Below are 23,058 nucleotides of genomic sequence, written 5' to 3'. Positions count from 1 at the left end.
CACTGAATTAAAGGGTAGTGTTGAGGATGGAGTAAAGCACCCCCTCCTCACAAACCCCTGTCAAGAAACATGCTGCTAATGCAGAAACAAATAGAATGAGAAAAAGAGAAAGGATAGTCTTTAACAGTCCATTCATATGACATTCAACACAGCACAGTCACTTATGCCGTGTTTAACATTGTTCCCTGCAAGATGTAAATGATGCTTTCACAGAAGCAGGGAGCCAGATGATGGCTGCCCTAATCTAAAATTCTGATTTTTGGTGACTCTGGATATGAGGACTGTTTGTACTTGTGGGTGCACCAAGAATGTGCAGAAACTTCCTGCGTGAACGTGAAATCAGTGTACATATGCAGCTCCAGTGTAGGCATATGCAAACATTGCATGGAAATGAGAGAGGTGAAAAGACATTTCAAAAAGTAAAATCGTGAGCAGTTAATACTAAGTGGCATATCTCAGCTCTATCTGTCAGTAATTTTCAAAATTTTAAAAGCATCATTTGACTGTTTTTAACATTAAATGTTTAGACTTGGTGTATTGTGCCTTTTTCTGAAAGAGCTGAGCTGGTTGCTTTAATTCTTGGAGTGCCAGTAGATGTCAAAAACAAAATCATCTCCTCTCTCTTGCATTTAAGCTACTAAAATTGTGACTGATTTAATACGATTTTTAGTGAACTAAAATCCTCGTTAATGCTTTAAAAACCTGCTTATTGTGAATAATTAGGAATACTGCCTTCTCTTTTCAAGATAAATTTTGAAATATTCTTGAGAATTCCTGTTGTGCAATGAGGCCATTGCTGGTCTGTGCTTTCTGGGAAATTTATTCCAAATTTGAATAAATTAATATGAATAAATGTAGAAATTAAGAATAAATACCATTTCTAATGAGCCTCCAAGTGTATTTTCCTAGCTTGCTGTTTTCTTCTTTTCAGCTACATCTGGAGGGAATGAATCTTTGGGGATGAGTATATGCAGGCAAGAAGTCCGTAATGGGAAAGATATTTAAGTGTAAAACTGATTGGAAAAGAAGGAATGGTTTCCATTTGTATTTTAGACAGTTTTTTTTTTTGTTTTTTTTTTCAATTTGTACAAACAGAAATATAATTTAGCAAACACATTTTTAAGGTTTTATTAACGATTACAGAAAGATGAGCTTTACTGTTATGATAGTGTAAAACCAATGTTTTACCTACTGTATCTACTGAGCGATTGTTTTTGAGCCTACTCTCGCTGTGTTGCACATATATTAACACTTGCATCATAATCTCTCCTCCCCATCATCTACTCAAAGTGGGCAATGTAAACATTTCTTTCTGAAGTGTAACCCCATGTCCTGAGAACAGATTCCTTTCTTACTGTTACAACCCAGTGGTTTCTACTGCAATGTTTTTGTGTGTTTTTGTTTGTTTGTTTTTGTTGTTGTTGTTATTTGTTTTTTCTGCCCAAAAGAATAAAAAAGCAGTTGGAGAAGAGTTGTAATTGTTTAAAATTGCTTCTGAACAGGCATAGAGACCAGAGCAATGTCAGCAAAAAATCCCTGAAATAGCCGCAAGGCTTGTTAATATCACAGAATCACAGAATCACAGAATTTCTAGGTTGGACTTTTCTGCATTTCTGACTTTTCTGGGTCTTAGAGGATTGAGATGAATCCCAGAGGAAAGCTGTAGTATCTTGCACCCCTAGATCAAGAGTGAGCTCAGAAAAATCAGTGTTATTACAGGGAGCCTGCCAGGTGTTCCAGCACCCCACTGATCTGGAACAGCTGTAAGAAACTGTCGGTAGTGGTGTGCTAGCTGAATTTTAAAATTATATATGCAACCTGATGGCATGGATAGCACTGTGTAAAAATTGAAATGGAGGTTTCAAACCTGCTTAGGTAGTCTTAACCAAAGTACCGAAATCATCTGGCTGTCACCGCCATTTAAGTCACCAACCACACTACTACCACAGTCTCTCCTCCATTCAGTGTTAGCTGGCTGCTATCCCTCCAAGCCCTTAGTCATTCAGAGAGCTATTTGGGGCAGCGTCAGCATGAATGTGTGCATGCATCTGTGCATTGAAGAGATTTTAATCTCTGTGGGATCATTCTCCTGACTCTCTCCTGACTCTCGTCTCTCAAGCATGCAGTGAGAGCAGACGTCCCTACTCAGGGCTGTGCAGCCAGATTGTGTCACTGCAGTGTTTTAAATTTCAATTAACATTTTTAATTTTATTAAATTAAGAATAGTTAAAATGAAAATTAACTTTTTATTAAGATTTATTTTAAAATTTGAATTTGCAGTGTTTAAAATTTGTGCAGGTAAAAAGAGTAAGAGGCAATTTTTTTCTGTTTATTTTCCACTAAAAATTCTGACCAAAATCTTCCTCTATGCAGAAAAGCTGCAAGCCCTCTCTCCTGAGGTGACTGAAGGGCCCATTCCCTTGGAGAGAGGCATCAGTGCTGCTGTGCAAACAGTGCTGACTTGCAAGGAAGGCATTTTATTTGCCTGCTGTATAATCACAACTGTCAAACAGTGTGCAGTCATGGTCTCAAGTGTGCTTGCCATGCTTATGGAAGTCTTGCGTATGCTGTCCACTTGCATCCTCAGTGCAGGCTGTACTGAAATCTGGCATCTCTGCCAGTTCAGTAGTATGAAAAGGTGATGCACTGACAGCCAGAATGTAGGGATTAATAAAAATAATTACAGTAAAAATGGCTATGGGCAGGAACAAAGGAGCAGCATGACAACTGCTGGATAAATAGCTGAAGGCATGAAGGACACACACAGTGTAAAATAAGCTATAATTTTCTCCTTGTGTAAGGTGATTTCAAAGAATATTCTTCTTACCTGGTGGCACTGTACGTCATCTTTCAACATACATTCTACCAGACATCTGGGAAAATATTAGATATTTCTGAAGAAAAAAAAAAAAAAAGTCAAAAACAATCAGTAAGATACTTGAAATTTTCAACTCAAGGCTGTTTAGAAAGTTTAGAAAGGGACATCAGGTCATGATTGGCCTTGTAGGGGGCTGGGCCTTCTTCCAGTCAAGGCTATTACCACATTTTTACTCAAGAAAAGCCCTCTGAAGTGATTTGGGAACAGGTCTGAAATGGGAACTAAAGATGGCAATGAAAGCAGGCAGCTTTTAAGCTTGTTATGAATATTAGTTAAAGTTTTATGAATCATACTGTACTTTGGACTGATTTTTTCATCCTCAGAACAAAACGTAGTCAATTTTTACTCATGTAACTTCTTCTGGTATAAGCTTTGACATGAGTCAGGAATAGGAATTGTTATAAGAATTCACTCAAATGAATTGATATTTGAATCTACCCCTGCAGCATGGACAAAAGAAAAAAAAAAAAAAAAAAAAAGACATTATTTCTAGGATTAATAGTTTCTCAGGAATTGATCCATGGGATGAAAAATAAAGACAGACAGATAGATAGACAGAGAGGGAGAAAAGAAGGAAAAGGAAAAGGAAAAGGAAAAGGAAAAGGAAAAGGAAAAGAAAAAGAAAAAGAAAAAGAAAAAAAAGAAAAAGAAAAAGAAAAAGAAAAAGAAAAAGAAAAAGAAAAAGAAAAAGAAAAAGAAAAAGAAAAAGAAAAAGAAAAAGAAAAAGAAAAAGAAAAAGAAAAAGAAAAAGAAAAAGAAAAAGAAAAAGAAAAAGAAGAAGAAAAAGAAGAATAAGAATAAAAAGAATAATAAGAATAAGAATAAGAAGAAGAAGAAGAAGAAGAAGAAGAAGAAGAAGAAGACGACAAAGAAGAAGAAGAAGAAAAAGAAAAAAAAAGAAAAAAGAAGGAAGGAAGGAAGGAAGGAAGGAAGGAAGGAAGGAAGGAAGGAAGGAAGGAAGGAAGGAAGGAAGGAAGGAAGGAAGGAAGGAAAGCTCTGTAGAAGAAGTTCCTCCTTGTATCATTGTTTAATTATTGTGTAATATTTTAATTTTTGTTTTGTACTATATTTCATTTTTGTGCATACCAAATAATAAATGAAACTGATGTCAATAATGAACATTAATCATAAGTCACAGCTATAACAAGGATATTAAAATTCCACATTTATAAGGTACTATATCTATCTCTCCTCCAGAAAACCTAAAACTGGCAACTACAGGTTTGAGCAAAAGGGAAGGGGGGAGGGGGATATTCCCTGCTGCTCCTCTGTTTATAACTAACCTTGCTTTAGTTTGTTTATTCATACAGCGCTAGATATAACTGTGGGCCTGTCAAAACAAGTCGATCAGCTGATAACAGTGAAAGCATTTTATATTATCCATGTTCCTTTCCTCCCTCTAAGTGGAATTTGATTAATTAGAGGCCTGTGTAGGACTTCATTGCTCCAGGTTTGATGAAGTCATGAGTAGGTTCATAAGTATGATCCTGTTCTTCCCTTTTTCAGAGGAAAAAAAAAAAAAAGAGAGACATCTAAACGTTGGCTCTGGAAGCTTAAAGTAATTTCAAGTAATAAGTAATTTCAATACTGAGCTCTAATTTTTGTAACCAGGTGCTGTAAAAGCGTCTGGTTTGTGGAAAGATGAGAGCTGCCTCCATTTGCCTTTTCCGGTTGCTCACAGGAGCATGGTCCATGTGGGGTGTCCCACCCCACAGCCAGGTGTTGTCATGGAAGGTCCTCAGTGTGCAGGGTGTTGCATGGGTATTTTGTGTTTGTGTTAGCTTGTTTTGCTGCCTAGAACAGTTTCTCAAAATCTGAGTTCAGATACTGTTCTGGAGCAGATCGGTTCTCACCTGTAGGAAATGGTTGTAGCAAAACACAATGAGACATCATACAGTAAGAGAGGGGAGTATTCATTAAATCTATACATAAGTTACTTACTTATACTTTACTTCTGCTCATTCTCTTATCTATTTCATTCACTTTTCTTTTTACTCACATCAAAAGCCCTTGGATGCTTGTGCTGAGGAGGCCTAGCTCACTGTTGTGTGACACAAAGGACACAGGACATGGAAACCTTACCACATCCCTTGTCATTTTCTTGATTGTTGACCATCAACTAATTTTAGTACAGATGTTTTGTACTGTCTAAGAGACCACCATTGTTATGGGGTGGTCCTTTACTTCAGAATATTGCTTTCTTCAGCCTCCATAAGCTATAAGCACAGTGGCTGTTCATTGCCTGTTTTTTGTTTGTTTGTTTGTTTGTTTTTGTTTTGTTTTCATTTAGCAAATACATATATTTATTGCAATTATTTGCTTTCCCATTGGGCTTGCAGGCAAGGGAATGGCATATGGAACATGCTGTAATCTTGCTGTCAGCATCCTGATGTTATGGTACAGGGTCTTCTGCTGACAAGATATCTGTGTTGCAGTCTTAATAGAGCCCAGACCTACCAGGTTTGACAGAAATGACTCATTTTCAGTTTTATTTCAAGGAATGCTCTGCATTGTCAATACACAACATTTTTCTAACCCTTATTATTTCTTCTTGTGCTTACATGCACATTTCTGTCCATATTTAATTAAATTGTAACCTAATATTTCTATTAGAAGTCCTGTGCTTTTTGTGGCTTCAAGGTATTCAGTGTTGAGGATGTCTGTCTCTTGGTGATAAGGGATGCTGTGGTAAAACCAGGAATTCTGCAATAAAGAATTACACATTTTATGTCTCTAGAGCACACTATTTTGGTTAAATATTTGCAAATCACAAACGTCTCAGTTTATGACCTAAATTTGACTGTCTTTGGCTGCCCCATTATTTTGAGCTTCTCAGATAGGACTGTGGAACTCATGTTGGATTTGCCCTCTAAAATCCTCTTTCTGTTTGCTAGCTTAAAATAAACCTGTTTCTCTGTGTAGGATAGTAGCAAGCACAAAATCCCATTTGTATTAATAGTGAGTTTCATTTAACTTCACTTCTTTTTACAAAGCTGACATTATCTAGCAGTCATTGGTCTTTTAGGTTCCCTGTCTGTTTGGTTACTGTGGAAAATGATATGTTCACAGTGTGGACATATCCCCTGCGTCTTACACATTGATTTTGTTATTATCATATAAAAGCACCTGTTTTTGGACTAATCAAAAACAAACAAACAAACAAAAAAAACTATCTCCTGCACTTGTGGTAAAGGTGGATGAATTTTGCAAACACCTACCCGCTGTAAATGGAAGGAAATAAAGTTTGATTCATTTTGCCTATTTTATACAATTTTGTATGTGCCTACAGTGGCTTTAAATGAAGCCGTGTGACATGGACATGCATACACCACTCTTAAAGCCATTCTCTTCCCTTTCTCCTCTTGGAGTAGTTTTCTCTTTTTCTCCATCTAATTCCTGTTATGAGGAAATTGGGCTCTCTGTCCAAGCAGATGTGTTGCTGTGAAGCAGAGAGTAAATAAGGAAAACAGAAAGTAAGATGAAGGGCAATTCTGAAAATGTCTCCCATCCTTCTGTATTCTGATGGCAAAGTCTTCCTGACCAAAGTCAAGAAGTCAATAAGAAAAAGGTTCTACATTTAAACGTTCTATTTTGATTTTTGAACTTAACAGAGCAATTCAAACAACTGAGTTTAGAAAACGCATCTTGCTCCCTTTGTTACCATACATTTGAATGATTCTCCATTTCAAAGACAAGTAAAAATCGGAAATACTGACCCAATGTAGCCAGTTAAAAGAGAGATCCAAACCATAGATGCTCAAACCTTTTTCAGGTCTGAAAACAAAGCAGAAACCTTCAGTATAATTGGAGCTGAGAATGTAACGGGTTGTGAACCTGTGTCGCACTGATCATCCCACCCACCTGTTCCCACATCCAGCCCCCAGCCTTTCAGAAACCAAGAGCGTGATTCATCTTGTCTCTTTCAGATGTCTGTTTGAGATGAGATGAATCACCCTCTAAAAGTCTTTAATGAATTTTCATTGATTATAAAGCTATCATAAATGGTTAGCATAGTAGTCTGATGTCATTTAGCCAGATAAATCCTACCCAAAAGATTTATTGTAATATATTTTCCTAGTGTTTCTGGCAATTAGCAAAAATAATTTCAGTAAAATTAAATGTTGCCATGGTTCCATTCCACATTTTTCCCAAGAAGTGATCTTTTAACACATACAAGTGTTGGATCCAGATGGATCCAGATCATTACAGATAGAAAAGCCATGGAAACTCTCTCTTCCTCATTTGGCTCTCCCACCCACCCTCACCCCTGCAGTATTTTGTCTTGCCTTGTTCAGTTCTTTTACACCTTTTCATACTTGAGGCTGATTATATGGATTCTAAAGGCAGACCCTGCTTACCAACACAATATAGCTCCATGCTGTCACATTTTATGTCCATTAAAAAAGCACAAAAAGTTACTCTTTTCATCACCGTAAACATTTGTAATGGGGTAGCGTGTTACAAGGTTGTTTGTTTGTTTGTTTGTTTTGTGATTTTACATGTCAATTGTGATATAACCATGAAAAAAAAAAAAAAAAAAAAAACACACACAAAAAAACACCACCACCCCACCACCCCTCTCAGCACTGCTTCAAGTAGAAGCAATGGTCTTTGCTTATACTGCAGCAGGACAAGGAACCCTTTTGCACAAAATACGGTACATCTATACAGACAGAAATGACCTTGCCCTTTACAAGTGTGCACTTTTAATAAAGGAGAGAGAAGAGGATTGAAGCATATGATAACCTAATCTTCCCACAGTGATGCTGTAGGTGAGCAGTGGAGCTGAAGAAAGCTCTCCAGCTGCAGTGAGCTGCCCACTCATTTCCTGTGCCTGTCGTCATCATTCTGGAATACTGTCGGAGCTTCATTTTACTGATAGAAACATGCAGTGTTTTTTTTTGTTTGTTTGTTTGTTTTTTGTTTTTTTTTTTTTTTTCCCAAAAGGGTGATAATTATGTCACCAGGGAACATTCAGTCATTGTTCCTAGTCCACATCTAATGTTTTAAAGAAAATTTTAATTCTGGGTATTTTCTTAGAATACCCTTATGTAATCTTTTTATTCTTGTAGTTGTCCTGGCAGTAGAACATAAATAGTAACAGTGATCATCAGCTTTAGCTGGAAATTAAATAAAGCTTCATTTTAATTATCTGATACTTCTGAATTAACTTAATGTATACTGATAATAGTCATCTTAATTTAGTATTTCAATTTGAGATATAATTTCAGAGGTTTCTTTTTGTAATTTACTGTTTTCACAGTATCCATGAAGTAGCTCACTATGTTATCTGACCTCACATTTTTTTAAGCTAAAAATAATGATCAAATTAAAATAGTGTGAGAAAAAAATCACTTTTTTTTTTTTTTTGAGATTTAATTCACTCAAAAAGCTTATCTCTGTACTCATATAGCTGCTAAAGAAGTCTGTGTGTATTAAATAAACCATCACTTAAGTCTAAGTGCACAGGCAGTCACGCTGGTGAGTTTGCAATAAAATGCCAAGTTCCAGGCAGTTCATTTTTCTACTGCATTTTCACTGCTCACGCTGAAGCTATTACTAATATGTTTGCTTTAAGAATGACTGAACACCATGATCAAAGACAAAACTAGTTATTATTCTCTATGTAGATACAACTACTTTTTCTATTCAGCTAAAAGAGAAATGCCTGGTTCAAGCAATAATCTAAGCAGGTTATTGTCAGTAACAGCTTATTTGTTCAAATGAAAGTTCCCATTAGATATATAATCTATAAAAAATATACCTTATGAAGTAGATTTTAATGGAAATGGAGCGCAGTAGTTTCTGTCTTTTCTCTGATTGAGAGATAAAAATGTTATTACAAGTGAGAGCAATGATCTGTTTATTTATGTACTGTGTCAGACGATAGGAAAAGAGAGAAACTGAGAGAAAGTTATATGTGAACTATCAATTTCCTATTTTATATGTGAATAGCCAAAGATATTTGTGTCCTGGAAAAAATATGCAAAGCAGAATTAAATCAAAATACACCATTTATCTTTCATTTTCTCACATCTTTTAATGCGGTACTACAGAAACTTACAAAATCTGTAGTACACCTCTCACAGTATTTTTCAAATTCTGTAGACAATAAGAATACCTTTAATTTCTTTTGTGGTAGACTGTGATTTATTTTATACCAATATTTATTAAAATGAAGTCCAAGCTTCAGAGTTTCATTACTAGTCAGCAGAAATTTCCACCATGAAGAAGTTATGCCATATCTTGTTTATGTAGGTTGCACTGTCCCCTGGTGTGGACAAGACATTAGTATAAAATCATCATTGGTTTGATTCTTTTTATATTTACCTTTCTCTTATTGTATGTGGAAAGGAATTTCATTGATTTATTTCTGTCCCTCAACTTCCAAGGAAAAATGAAAGCATATGACCCCTCAAATACCTGTTATGTTGTTTGCATTTCTTTAAAAAATGTTGTAATTATACAATTACACTCTTACTTAGTGTTATTCTTGTACTGATAATGTTTTGTTTTTCATATCTTCTCCAGGTCTGGGTTTCAGTATTGCAGGAGGAGTGGGAAACCAACACATCCCTGGGGACAACAGTATTTATGTCACCAAGATTATTGATGGAGGAGCTGCACAAAAAGATGGGAGGTTGCAGGTTGGAGATAGACTTCTTATGGTAAGTATGACAAATGTAAATTGGATTTTGTATGACTGAAAGTTGCTTCATGTAGGGAATTTTATTTACTGTACATTTTAATGAATGTAACCATTACAACTTCTCTAATAATTATATTAGATTTTTGACATCTTCATTTGTTTCTCATTATTTATATGTATTTCTGGGACTACTGTTAAAAAATATATACTGGGAAACCAATATTTTGTGAAGAAAAGGCAATGTGTTGTATTGCTGTTACAGTCATTTAACTAAGAAGAGAATAAATGTATTGTGCACATAGGTCAAAATGTACCGTAAAAGTTCTAAAGAAAGGTGTTACACAAACTTTATTACAGCACAACTGATTCTACTGACCATTTCAAGAAAGTGATAAGATGTAAAATATGCCACAAAACTCTCAAGTGTAGCCACTGTCAGTGGACTATTACCTATATTTTACTATATGCATGAATGCTTCATGTAGATGCTCCATTTAGATGTTATTAAAGATACATTTTCTATCTTTTATCCTTGAGGAAGTGTTCTTAATTCTCTGATAGATCTCACTTTGGGAAATTTTTCCTGATATTTGCAGTGCTAGTATATTGTTCCCTCTAGATAATTATTTCCCACTCACAGAGTTTCTTTAATTCTTTGTAAGGGACCCTGATGAATCAGCAGAAGTTAATCTATGTCAAGTTGTATTCATGTCAATGCATTTGCATAGATTTCAGCAAGCAGAGAAATATATTTTCAGTCATTGCCATGAAAAAAGTGTACTGCAGTAGCTCTGCTTTGTGACATGATATCTAAGCAGTGAAAAATTGCTGTGACCTTTTTTTCTGCCTGTAAAAATATATCTGAAGTTTTCTGTATTTGGCTGGGAACACTGTGTTCCAGTCACATGTGAAGATGGCCATTCATTTTCAGGGTTTTAAAAAATAAAAACAACAAAAAAGGCACTTGGTTGCTGTGTTGGTGACTTTAGCTTTTTTTAATTAAACCTAGTAGACAGATAAAACAACTTAAAGATCAAATAATGTTAGCAAATCAAAGCAAAATGAAACTAGAACTTAACATTTCTCTGACATTTCCTCTTTTCAGGCTTTCAGCACAGTGAAATTCAAGTCCCTGCTCTTTAATGACATTTTTGTTCATTTTTCCATAGAAATGTGTTCTTATATTTGCCAAAGTTGCTCCTTATTTTGTTCTTTAGCACCGTATAGAAAATCTACTTGTATTCGGCTGTTGTTTCTTGCTGTGGTGATAATTCCTTCTCGGTTTTTGTGTGATTTGCAAATTTTTGTTACCTTACTCTTAACTTCTTCCAATTCACTTGAAGAAATACATAATATCTGCAAAACACAGGCACACTGCATTCCTTGCCTCCAGTGTCACTTAATTACAATGAATTTCAGTAGAAAAACAATTTTCTACATCAGAATGTAGAATTTATTTATTTATTTATTTTTGGTAGGATTTGCCTATTAAGTATCTCTTCTCAGTCCTTAACCTATGATTCACTGCAGTCAGATACAGGTAAATACAGGTTTATCCACTGGGACAAGTTTTTATTCCTGAATCTGACCTCTGAAAATGACCAGAAGTCATTCTTAGTATGTTTGATGTCACATCTTCATACTGCTTTTCTTTTGTTCTGCACCATGCACTTACCATCATCTCCTCTTATCACTGCATGTAAAATGAGGAAAAAAGTCAATCATAATATCGCTCTCCATAACATGCATAGTCCCGTACTTCCAGACCAAGCTTTTCACTGTTGCGTAAAAGTCATAGTATCAATTTGCTCTTAACTACTACATTTTGGAGATAAAGTTGCAAGACCAAAACCTATTTCTAAAATTCATGGAGATGAAAAGATATGTTTTGTGGTTCTCTCTGACAAGACACCCTGACTTCTTTATACCTTGTGGGTTTTCTTGAATACCTTCAGTATTTTTTCTCTTCTGCCCTCTGTAGTATATGTCAGTTCATGGCATTTACTTCATGTTCCTTTGTGATAAGTGAGTGAAAGAATTCATTGCTTTCTTTTGGCAGTGTTACCACTTTTATCGACGCAATATTACCCTTGTCACCTGCATGGTCCTACTGCTGCTTCACAGATTCCTTATTTATTATATATTTGAACTCTTCCTCATTGTTTTTCTTCTCAGTAGTGCTTGCTTTCTTGATCTTTTTATTTTCCAACATTTCTCTGTAATATTTACTAGAATTTGTCATCCTTCTGGAATTCTCACCAGCTGCTGTGGTGGTTGTTTCTTTTTGTGTGTCTATGTTCTGATAAGTTTGGGTAAAATGCTTTCAGATCCCAAAGAACATGCAAATCAAATGCATTAAAATTTAAGATGTAATAAAAGAGATGCTGCAAAATCAAAACTAATATTGAAATGTAAAACAATGAGGTGCCATCTGAGCATTTCACAGTTTGATGTCCCTACAGTTATTAAATGCAGATTGCTAATAGTGTGTTAAGCATTCACAAGATGTATTATGTAAATATTGAGCATTGTGATTATTGTGAAATCTGTACAAGGGCATATCTGTGCAGTTATGTTACTGTGGCACTGAGCCTGCTCGTGTGGCTTATTATCCTAAGTACTTCCACATGGAAATTCTCCAATGTAGGATAACTCTTAGTTACCCAATAGTAAAATTACTGTAGGAAACATAAGAGTGCTCCAGCCAAAAACTCAACTCAGTGGTTTTGGTAGGTGCATGTGAAATGAACAGACCAGAGCAGTGCCCTGAAGACTGACAACTAATAGGAGACTTCTACCTTACTGTAATCTGGTGGTCATACCTATAGTAGTGCCTGATCTGCTGACAGTAATTCTTGCAGTGGGAATGTGGCTGCAATGAGCATCTCAGCTGGGCCGCTTCTCTTTGTACTGGGCAGGAGCAAAGGGGTATCATGTACAGAGCATCACAGGCTATGATGATAATTCAGATTGAAGGAACATTGGGAGGGTTCTAGTACAACCTCCTGCTCAAGTAGGGTCAGCTATGGGGGCATACAAGGTCGTTCATGAATATATCCAGTTGATTCTCGAAAACATTCTAGGATGGAGCTTGCACAGCCTGTTCCCTCTGACCTTCTCTTGTTTCTGCTAATGCCTGTCATCTCTCCCATTGCCACATGCCACTCGACTAAGTTTAGCTCTGTCTTGATGACCAGTGGAGGCTTCTGTTAGTTGTCCTCAGAGCTGTCCCTTCACCAGGCTGAACAAGTTGAGCTCTCCCAGCGTCTCCGCACAGGGCGCAGGTTGGGCTGCCCCAGCTATTCTGGTAACCCTCCCCTGAACTTGCTCTGGTTTATTGATCTTCAATGTATGACGGCGTGGGTGTGGTGAGGGGGCAAATCTGAATGCAGTGTTTAGCTGCAGTCTAATGAGTGTCAAGTGCTGAGGAATAATCCCTTCCCTGCATCTCCTGGTTCTGCTTGTGCGCATTCAGCCCACATGCTGTGGCCTTCTTTGCTGCCAGGACACACAGATGGCTCATGCCCAGCTTGATGTCCACCAGGAGACACAAGGGCTGTTCCACATAGCTGTTGAAAGGGGCTAGGGAGTGCCAGGGGCAGGACTTACTCTTTATCTCAATTGAATACCACGAAGTTCCTGTTTGACCCTTCCACCAGCCTTTTCAGGATGGCAGCCCTGTGCTCAAGTATATGGACCAGCCCCCTAGGTGAAGTCTTCTACAAACTTGGCAGGAGTGCACTCCTCACATCCTCCAGCTCATTGATAATGAGCTGATAATGAAGAACTGCAAAACAATTTAAGAAGTTGTTACCTCTCAGATGATAACTACCTTTTTTTAATCTGAAACAATCATCTCACTTTGGAAGTGCTTGGCTACAGAATAGATAAAAGAAATCAGTGTAAAACTGTATTTCCTTGTACAAAACAAGGCTAATAGTTAGAAGCAAGATATTCTTTCAGGGAAAGCTTTAAAAATATCAAGATTTAGAAGAAGATTTAAGATAATATTTATCTCATAAGTATTTTATTAAGTACTCAAAAATTTGTCTCCTATTCTAAAAAACCCGTACATGTTTAGGCATTATTCATTAATCTATTTCTAAGCCTATGCAGTCAGAGAGATCATACTTTTGTAGGACTATTTATATTTGAAAGGAAAAAATGATGTGACTCACATACCAAGAGATTTAACTTGATTCTGTTTTATTGCTGAAAACAAAAGGAAAAAGACAGAAGCCACTTTCCTTTTCAGAAATTCAGGCTTCCATCCAATTATGAAAAAATCATGTTACCACTTGGTAGTTTCACAGGGTAATGATGGGATTGTGACTTAGAACTGTCAATCTGTGCCTTACAGGATCAGCTACCGATATCTGTTCTTTTAGATTATATGTGGATGCAAGATCATTTTTGCGTTAATGTAATCAGAAAATATTATTTGAGTTTAAGGTGCATCTATGGTTCAGATCAGAAGGGCTTTTTTAAAATGATTTTTTCTGTCTTGTGGGATGGTCTTTGAGGAAACAAATCAGATATTTTTTTATGAAGATGCTCTCCAGAAGCATTCTAAATGTGCATGTCTTTGCAGCTGCTAATAAGCATTCCATCTAAAGAGCCAGACTAGGTGTAATCCAAAGTAACCCCCTTCAGATGTGTATAGAGTAGATCTCTGTATGTAGAGCAGACCCTCTGTTGTTTCAGATCACTCCTCGTGCACACATATTAGGAAGAAATTCTTCACTCAGAGGGTGGTGAGGCACTGGCACAGATTGCCCAGAGAAGGTGTGGATGCCCCATCCCTGGCTGTGTTCAAGGCCAGTTTGGACGGGGCCTTTGAGCAACCTGGTCTGGTGAGAGGTGTCTGTGACCATGTCAGGGGGTTGGATCTGGGTGGGCTTTAAGGTCTCTTCCAACCTAAACCATTCTATGATGCTATAATTCTTTGCTCAGGTAGGTGTGGCATTGTGGCTATGCCAGATAATGAAGGACAGACATTACCCCATTAGACTCAAAGGCAGAGAAGTGTGAACAGATAGTACCTAATCTGTCAGTTGTACTGGCTGACTAGCAGAAAGGAAGCACATAAGAGTAAGATAATAGTCTGAGTTGAAAAGTGAATTGGTACAGAAGCAGCTCTGGGGGTATGGTGACTACATCCCTTCTGATGCAGCACTAGGCTCTGAGCCAGGTTGACACTGTTGTTGACTCTGGGCTTGCAATGCTGTATCTAGCATTCAAAGGTAGATTTTCTAGAATCAGTTTTTGGATGGTACCATAGCTATAAGCTCCCCATTTAATTCATTCTCATGATACTCTAATTATCTGGTTGCTCCTACACAATTGCATCATCTTCATAACACTTCATTGCCTTAGGTCACTTCATTTATTTATTTTTTTTACCCAAATCAGTTCAAAAGGGAGGATAGAAAGATGAAAAGAAAAAAAAAAAAAAAAAAGATGATTCACTACCATTTGGTGTCAATTGCACACTGCATGCACATGATGCCTGAAGCCTGTCAGTTCAGTCTCTACTCGAAGAGTAGATCTGTTTTCCGTGAAGCACAAACTCTTGTATTTCTCAGCAAAGAGTAGATCTGTTTTAGTGTTTCAGGACACTGAGTCCATACCCACTTACAGTCTTATAATCTAAGCAAGCTAATTTCAGAGGGAGTAACACACAGTCATCTGAAGCTGGCCCATTGTTTTCTATACAGACTTCAGCAGTTATGTAACTAATTTAGGAGTCCTTGGGATTATATGTTAGTTAGTACAAGCAGATTTTCATCCTTAGTACTAAAGATTGGGTTTCAGTATTGGAAAACCATTTACTTTTCACAGCTCTTTAAATCATGGTGAGTTTTAAAAAAGGCCATCAGCAGTTCTAGATTTACAGTGGGCAGACTGCAGGTACTTTCTGGATTTGCTGCTGGTGCTCACTCAGTATTTGCTCAGGAAAATCCACTTTCTGAATCAGATGTAGAATATTACACTAAAGCAAATATTACCACTGACAAAGCAAAGATCACCTCGTTGTCTCATTCATTGAGTGAATCCAGTCTTCTTACTCTGAATAATAGAAGAAAGGAACAATTTCCCTTTAAAGAAAAATATGAATTAAGACATTATGCCTCCAGAGATCTAATTCTGTTATTGGCTTATGCTCTTGTGAATGAAGTTATTTTTTAGAACACTTGTAGTCTTTTGGGGGATTCTAAGCTTTTCACTCCAGCTACTTCTCAGTGCCTTTATTTCCAATATGAATCTAGGAAAACTTCCAAATACGATAATTCTTGCTTGAGTTTAAACTTCGTTGTCTTGATTATGCTATTTAGGAAATAAAAAAAAAAAGGCAGTCTTTTTATATCTCTTTGGCAATATTTCATACTGATTTTCCCCACCACTCAAATATCTTTTTGATTGGACTTGTAAGTATCTTTAATTTCCTTCTCAATTACTATATTATCTTTTCCTCGTCATTTTCCTGTAATATCAGTATGTCTTATAACATTCCTTCTGTTTATAGAAACAGCTTTCCTGATTTATTTTTTACTTCAGGTGCTGTTTGCATTTCATAGAATCATAAAATGGTTTGGATTGGAAGGGACCTTAGGGAGAATCCCCTTTTTCACACTGCTGGCCTCTCTGCTTTTGAAGCAGCCTAGCATATGGTTGGCTTTCTGTGCTGCAAGCACACACTAACAGCTCATGTTGAGCTTCTCATCAACCACCACCCCCAGGTCCTTCTCCTCAGGGCTGCTCTCAATCTATTCCCTGCCTGTATTTGTGCTTGGGATTGCCGTGGCCCAGATGCAAGACCTTGCACTTGACCCTGTTGAATCTCATGAGGTTCGCACAGGCCCACCTATCAGGCCTTCCCAGATCCCTCTGGATGCCATCCCTTCCTTCCAGCACACACCACACAGCTTGGTGTCATCAGCAAACCTGCCAAGGTGCACTTGGTCCCACTGCTCATTTTGCTGACAAAGAATCTGTCCCTGGCCAGATTTAACTATATCTGGGCTTTAGCTTTTCTAACCTGATCACAGGCTGCTCAGACAATTCCTTTGTTCCTCCCAGGCTACTTGTGCTTGCTCCCACATTTTGTAGGCATTTCTGAATTTTCTCTATCTGGTACATTTCAGAAAAGCCTTGCTTGCTCCATGCCTATTTTCTTTCTGATTTCTGTCCTCTGGCTCCCATGGTTTTATTCTGTGGCTCAGGTATCCAACTCTTGAACTGAGAAATACTTTTACCACTCGGATGAACTTCTTTTTTTTTTTCATTTGCCTCAAGTTTTTGTTTGTTTGTTTGTTTTGTTTTGTTTTGTTTCCCTTTAAATTGCTATTTAAATTGGTGTCCTAGAGCCAGAATGTTGGTATGAAGTACTTGTTCCGTCCACATAGCTCCAATGCCAGCCCTTCTGCATAAATATCTCAGCATCTTAAAGGGGGCTATATTGCCCTGTACAATTTGTTTTTGTATTTTGTGCACATCTCCCACTCTCTATCTTCTTTACCTCTGACTTAACATTTTTTTTTGGAACTACATCCTCCACTACGGTTGTTGTAGCAATAGGAAGTGAAGCTCTCTTATCATGCACTGGCTGTGCCTCAACCAGTGAAACACAGCCAGATTTATGGTGGTAGATAAAATTCAGTTAAAAGAAGCATCTTTCAAGGAAACAAGGAGAAGTTCAAGAAATTGTATCTCTTGGAGATTTTTATGAGAGTTTCTCCTCTCCCCAAGTCATTGGAAAAAACAATTGCAATATCATATTTCCTAATAATCACCATCTCTGACATGATGTTTAGAGAGATTATATCCAGAGATTTCCTTATGAAAAAAAAAAAAAAAAGGCATACCACAATCGTCTTGCAATAATATCTAGGAAGTTGAGCAATATAATCAATGTATTCAGGTTTTTGTTTGTGTATAACAATACATTCAAATGTCTTTATTTGTGATGATAGCTTTATGAATTGGAAAAAGAAGAAAAGTTATAAATGCTTGCACATTCTAGTAATACTGGGAATTGTAGGTCCAAAGCAAAGAGCTACCCTTTGAATGAAACTGGGGAATCCATAGTATATTTTATATATTGTAATTCTAAATTGATCTCAGCAATGCCTAAGGAAGGTGGTTTTATCTCCTTGCTGGAATGCTTTCTGTAACAGAACTTCATTTACTTCGAAGTGTCTTTTTTTTCTCCACAAGCTTTCATCCAGCTTCTTTAAAGCTCTCCTTTGTATCTTGATTTCACTCATGTTACCTTCTTTCAAATTCTACCAAGTTCTGGCTCTGCATACTCATTTTCTACAATATTCTGCACATTTAAGCTTATATGTACTAGAAATGAGGAAAAAAGAAAAAAAAAAAAAGTGGTATAAATTTGCAATGATTTTAAAGACCTTTAAGTGTATAAAGAATAGTTCATAATTGCTCAGGCATTACTTCTTAGTTTAGAATTAATTGGTCTTTAATTTGTATTCTAACTTTAAAATTTGTACAACTTATACACAGAGTTGGTGAGCTACCTGTCCTGTAAAGTTATTGTTAGATAGAGATGAAGTAAGACCTGTCATGGAAAGTATAAATTTTCTATGTATCATGCTAAATTTCCTGTTTCTAAAATGGTAATTTATCCTCCACTTGCACAACTGTGATATCCAAGTGTGTAGTGATGGAAACAGTCTTACCATGATTTTCATCAACTAGATTACCAGAAGAAAAAGAAAAAAAAATTACAAGCTGTCAAAATTCAGATACTGCTATGATATTTTATTTTGTGTCCCTTTATTTTTTTGGCTAAGAACATCTTTTATTAAGCAGAAGTGTAGTGGAAGGTTATTATATGAGATTTTCTTTTACTTGAAAAAGCTTGTAGAGTTGAGATGAAACACCCAAAAAAAAAAAAAAAAAAAAAAAAAAAGTATATAATGATAGGTTGCCAAGAGTGGTTGTCAAATCTCCCTTCTTGGAGGTCTTCAAAAGCTGCCTGGGTCTGGTCTTGGGCACCCTGCTCTGGGTGTCCCTGCTTGAGCAGGGGTGGGAACAGATGAAATCTGGCATTATCTTCCAACCTCAATTATTCTGTGATAATGCACGAGCAACATGGAAAGGAGGGAAAATAAAGGGTAACTATATGGTTGTGTTGACAAAAATGTGAATTTTCAGCATTTGAGATGGTTTTGAAATATGTAACTAAGAGAGATTTCAGCATCCTGCCAGCCTAGTAATTTAAAAGATGTTTATTTGATTTTTTTAATAAATAAAATATTTTTATTTATTAAAATATATATTAAAATTAAAAAGACTTTTTTATTTATTAAAAGTGCAAATGTATGTTAATGCTGTTCCTAAAAAAAATAACTAATTAAATAAAAGAGAGAGAAATTTATAGAAGGTAGGGATCAGATTTTTTATTTTAATGGAAGACCTGTCAAAATACAGCATACCGTGTTAGTAACTCTCTTCTGGCAGTGAAGTTGTATCATAGTTCTTCGTGTCGAATTGTCATAATAAGCCTGTCATTACCTCTTTCAATTAACCTTAAAACCAAATCTGAGAATTGTAAAAGGATCAAAATGTAAACATAATCCTTATATTTGAAAATACTATCGAGTAGTATTGTTAAATAGTAATATCTCTTGGTGTTGATTAAATCATCTCGGTACAAATAGTCTTCCAATTTTTCATAATACTTGAATTTCTCTTTGGTTACCAATTACCCATTTAATTCCTTTGCCAGTAGCTTACTATCACAGCCAAGTCTCTAATTATTTACTGATACTAAATTCCTTAGAAAGTATGCAATGCCTTCTGTGATTTACTGCAGTACTGTATTACACTACAGTTGAGGAGCTTCTTCCATCATGAATAAACTTTACAAGAAATCCTTGTAAATCCAATAACTTGAAATCCAATAACTGTAAAAGTTGAATGATGATGCTTTAAATCACAGTCAAATGTTTCATACACGACATTCACCTTGAAATGAAGCTTTTTCTATTGCCTTACGCCACACGTCTCAAAGCTAAATCCACACCCTTCTTTTCTCTATCCTGTGACTTCTCTGTTCAGGCTGTATCCTTTTTGGCATAGGGACCGTTCTCTAGTCTGTTGATAGGAGCATAACCTATGTTGACATCAGTAGATACAGTGGATCTATGTGTGAATAAATTGTATACCCCTTCTGACATTTTTATTTTGATTTTTTTTTTTTCTTTTTGGAGTAAAGCATAAATAGGCAAGGCTGTTGTCACTGTTTCCATCCCTATTTAATCCTCTTATTGGTTAAGTATTTTTCTTTTAGGATAGAGCACAGAGCTAATGCTACATCCTCATTTTTTCAGTGTCTGTCTCGTGTTTCCAGAAAACTCATAAACCTTCACACTCAAAACCTCCTTCCTGCATACAGAACTTTTCTTTTCTTTTCTTTTCTTTTCTTTTCTTTTCTTTTCTTTTCTTTTCTTTTCTTTTCTTTTCTTTTCTTTTCTTTTCTTTTCTTTTCTTTTCTTTTCTTTTCTTTTCTTTTCTTTTCTTTCCTTTCCTTTCCTTTCCTTTCCTTTCCTTTCCTTTCCTTTCCTTTCCTTTCCTTTCCTTTCCTTTCCTTTCCTTTCCTTTCCTTTCCTTTCCTTTCCTTTCCTTTCCTTTCCTTTCCTTTCCTTTCCTTTCCTTTCCTTTCCTTTCCTTTCCTTTCCTTTCCTTTCATTTTTGTTGTTGTTGTTGTTGTTTGTTGTTTTTCAATTTCCTGTACCTCACAGGCAGCCCCTTTATATCACTATGTATCTCTTATTATTCCAACTATCAATGACATATTATGGATGGAAAGATTTGGGGTGTTAGGAATATTGCAGGTCCTAGCCATCCATGCTATGAGATGGATTTGGACAGTTAATTCTCGGTAGACCAAATAATGTAGGCAGTAAATGATCTGGTGTGTTAAGTTATTAAATTATTATTAAATATAGTTTTATATTAAAGATGATACTATCAGCAAAATTTCACAAAGTACTTATCTACTGACAAGACCAGGTGCCATCTCACCCATTATGTTTCTCCGACATTATCAAAACTGTTAAGTTAGTCTTTGAATATGGATATGTTGAGAAAACTTTATTTTCTACCTTACTGTAATACCACTTCCAATATCTTCAGTGCTCTTTGTCTACAGCAGTTTTTCCAACATTATGACAATTGTGTCTTTTTTATTTTTATTTGCCACTGGATCCTAACTCAACCTGTCTTATTTCTCATTCTTTAAGGTAAATAATTACAGTTTAGAAGAAGTTACCCATGAAGAGGCAGTAGCGATACTGAAGAACACATCAGATGTAGTGTATCTGAAAGTTGGAAAGCCCACCACCATTTACATGACTGATCCTTATGGCCCACCAGATATTACTCACTGTAAGTGACTATTGTAATTCATTTTGTATGAAACATCAATTTGTCAGATCATTGTGGATGTTTCATAGCTTGTCCAAAGTACACCATTAAAGTTTATGAAACAGTGTGGAAGGCTACAAAAATAAAATGTTTGATGCCACCTAAGCAAGCTATACTTGTGAAATATTACCAATAATACAATTCAACTAAAGTATATTTGCAGCTAAAGTAACTGTGTAGATGATGTACTGCTGTGCTGACTCAAATTAGACAATATCCAAGTAATCAGATTGAACTGCAACTCTTGTGACAATTACAGTAATATACATATGCAGATATATTTTGAAGTATGATTGGATTTGAAGAATGGAGTCCTCTGTCCACTGAAAAATCAGAACAAGCAGCAAACGATCCAAACAAACTTACTGAAAAGTTTGAGAAAAACGGATATGATATTTTCATAAAATGTTTACTTGGAATGTAAAATCACTGCTTTATCTACATAAATCTGCCCATTTTCTGTGTGTATCCACTTTCTAAATTCCTACTCCATTTTGCTTCATTCTCATTCTGCCCATTAACTTTACATATGTTCATCTGCTGTTCCTTCACCGAGGACTAAGAATTTGTTTGTCCTTGAATTAAATATCTTCCCTGCTATCGGAAAAGTTGCTGGAATGAGTTTTGGTTGTTTAATTGTTAATAAAGCTCAGTGCAGGATCTCATAAGAAGGGAAGATTAGTTTATTTTAAAACAAACTGATTTTCCTCAGGCTGTGATATCCATGTACTGAAAATCATCTAGACTTCTTTTCGACATTCAAGCAAAAACACATGCAAGGTGAGCTTACTAAGATTCCCTGAGATGACAAGGGAGGGTGGCTGTGAAGCCCTTACCATACACATACACCACCTTCTTAGGTTGCCAACCTGCTTGACTGTGTGCTTTTTGTAGTCCTAAGGAGATGACTGTGATTAGGTTTTTCTCTCTATCAGGGTTTACTCTCTTCTCCTTTGTCTCCCTGTCTGAGTGTCCTAGACTCCAATCTAGTCTATTTCCTGGTATAATTTCTTAATGGCTTGAGTCTTTGTTTTAGTTTGGGTTTAGGCTGTCCTGAGAAGTTGCCCAAAGTTATTCTATGTTTGATAACCTACTGATGAATCTAGGTGCTATCAATACTATATTCTTATAAACCTCCATCTACCAGTCCTCTTGATGTTTCCATTCCCATTCTCTTCTCATAAACAGTGATCTTAGCATTTCAATTGTAGCTCTCTATACCACTAATGCCGTCTGGTCTAATCACTTTGTTACTAAAACTCCCTTCCTTCATTCAGTTCTTCACAAAAAACTGTCTGCCTGGGGTTTCATTACCAAAAGGAAACAGCTGCACCACCTAACAACTGGGTGACAGTTTAATTTTTGGAGAGTTTCAGCAACTGACCCATACACATCTTGATCTTCTGCAATAATACTAGGGGCACTTAAGGTCAGGGAACCAACTAAGGACTGGGAAAGGTAGATTTTCTCTGTAAAAGATAAGAGATTAATTTAGTTGCTCATTTGCAGTGCGTTGCCACTGTGAACTGAAAAAGTTGAGGGGAAAGCTTCATATCCATAATCCTCTTTATTCAGACTGCTCCATTAAAATAAAAGAGAAGGTTTTGTAAGATTCGCATCAGGTGGTATATTCAACTGTGCAGAGCATACCTATTTACTTAGTAAATGTTACAACAGATGGCAGTCATGATTGTTCAGTAGCAGTCTGGTCTGAATCTTAGCAAAGCCCAACAAGTAAAACTACTAAATGTCCCTATCCAATCTCCAGCATTATAATACTTCCTAAAATAATTTGAGAGTTCTAAAAGAGTGTGTTTTATTATGTCAGATTATAGATCAGCAGCATATGAACAGACAGAAGCAATTCCAGAGAGGGAGTAGAGGTTGAAAAGATTTGCGGTAGCCCATCCCAGGCTGCTGGTGCATAGAGATTCATTTATCTTCGGGGAACCTTTCATTATATCTGCATGTTCAGAGTATTTCAGAATGGGTAATGGCCTTTCCCTGTAGGGATATTTTGCTTTTAAGCATTCTGAATCTCAGCATCTGAAGGAAGGACTGAAAATAAGACTAGAAAGAC

General features: G+C 36.4%; 1 protein-coding gene across 8 annotated transcripts in view; it reads left to right on the top strand.

Annotated features, from left to right (window-relative positions):
* DLG2 (discs large MAGUK scaffold protein 2) overlaps positions 1-23,058 on the top strand; it is an 883,769-nt gene that overhangs the window by 576,855 nt on the left and 283,856 nt on the right. For all 8 annotated transcript variants that reach the window (XM_032198439.1, XM_032198448.1, XM_032198456.1 and 5 more), the window contains 2 exons: positions 9,410-9,546; positions 20,795-20,939. In XM_032198439.1, coding sequence (XP_032054330.1) covers positions 9,410-9,546; positions 20,795-20,939 — 282 coding nt within the window. The remainder of the gene's footprint in view (positions 1-9,409; positions 9,547-20,794; positions 20,940-23,058) is intronic.

This window comes from Aythya fuligula, chromosome 1 (assembly GCF_009819795.1).
Source record: "Aythya fuligula isolate bAytFul2 chromosome 1, bAytFul2.pri, whole genome shotgun sequence".
Taxonomy (NCBI): Eukaryota; Metazoa; Chordata; class Aves; order Anseriformes; family Anatidae; genus Aythya; species Aythya fuligula.
The sequence above is the reverse complement of the archived record's forward strand: the minus strand, read 5'-3'. Positions and strand labels throughout refer to the sequence as shown.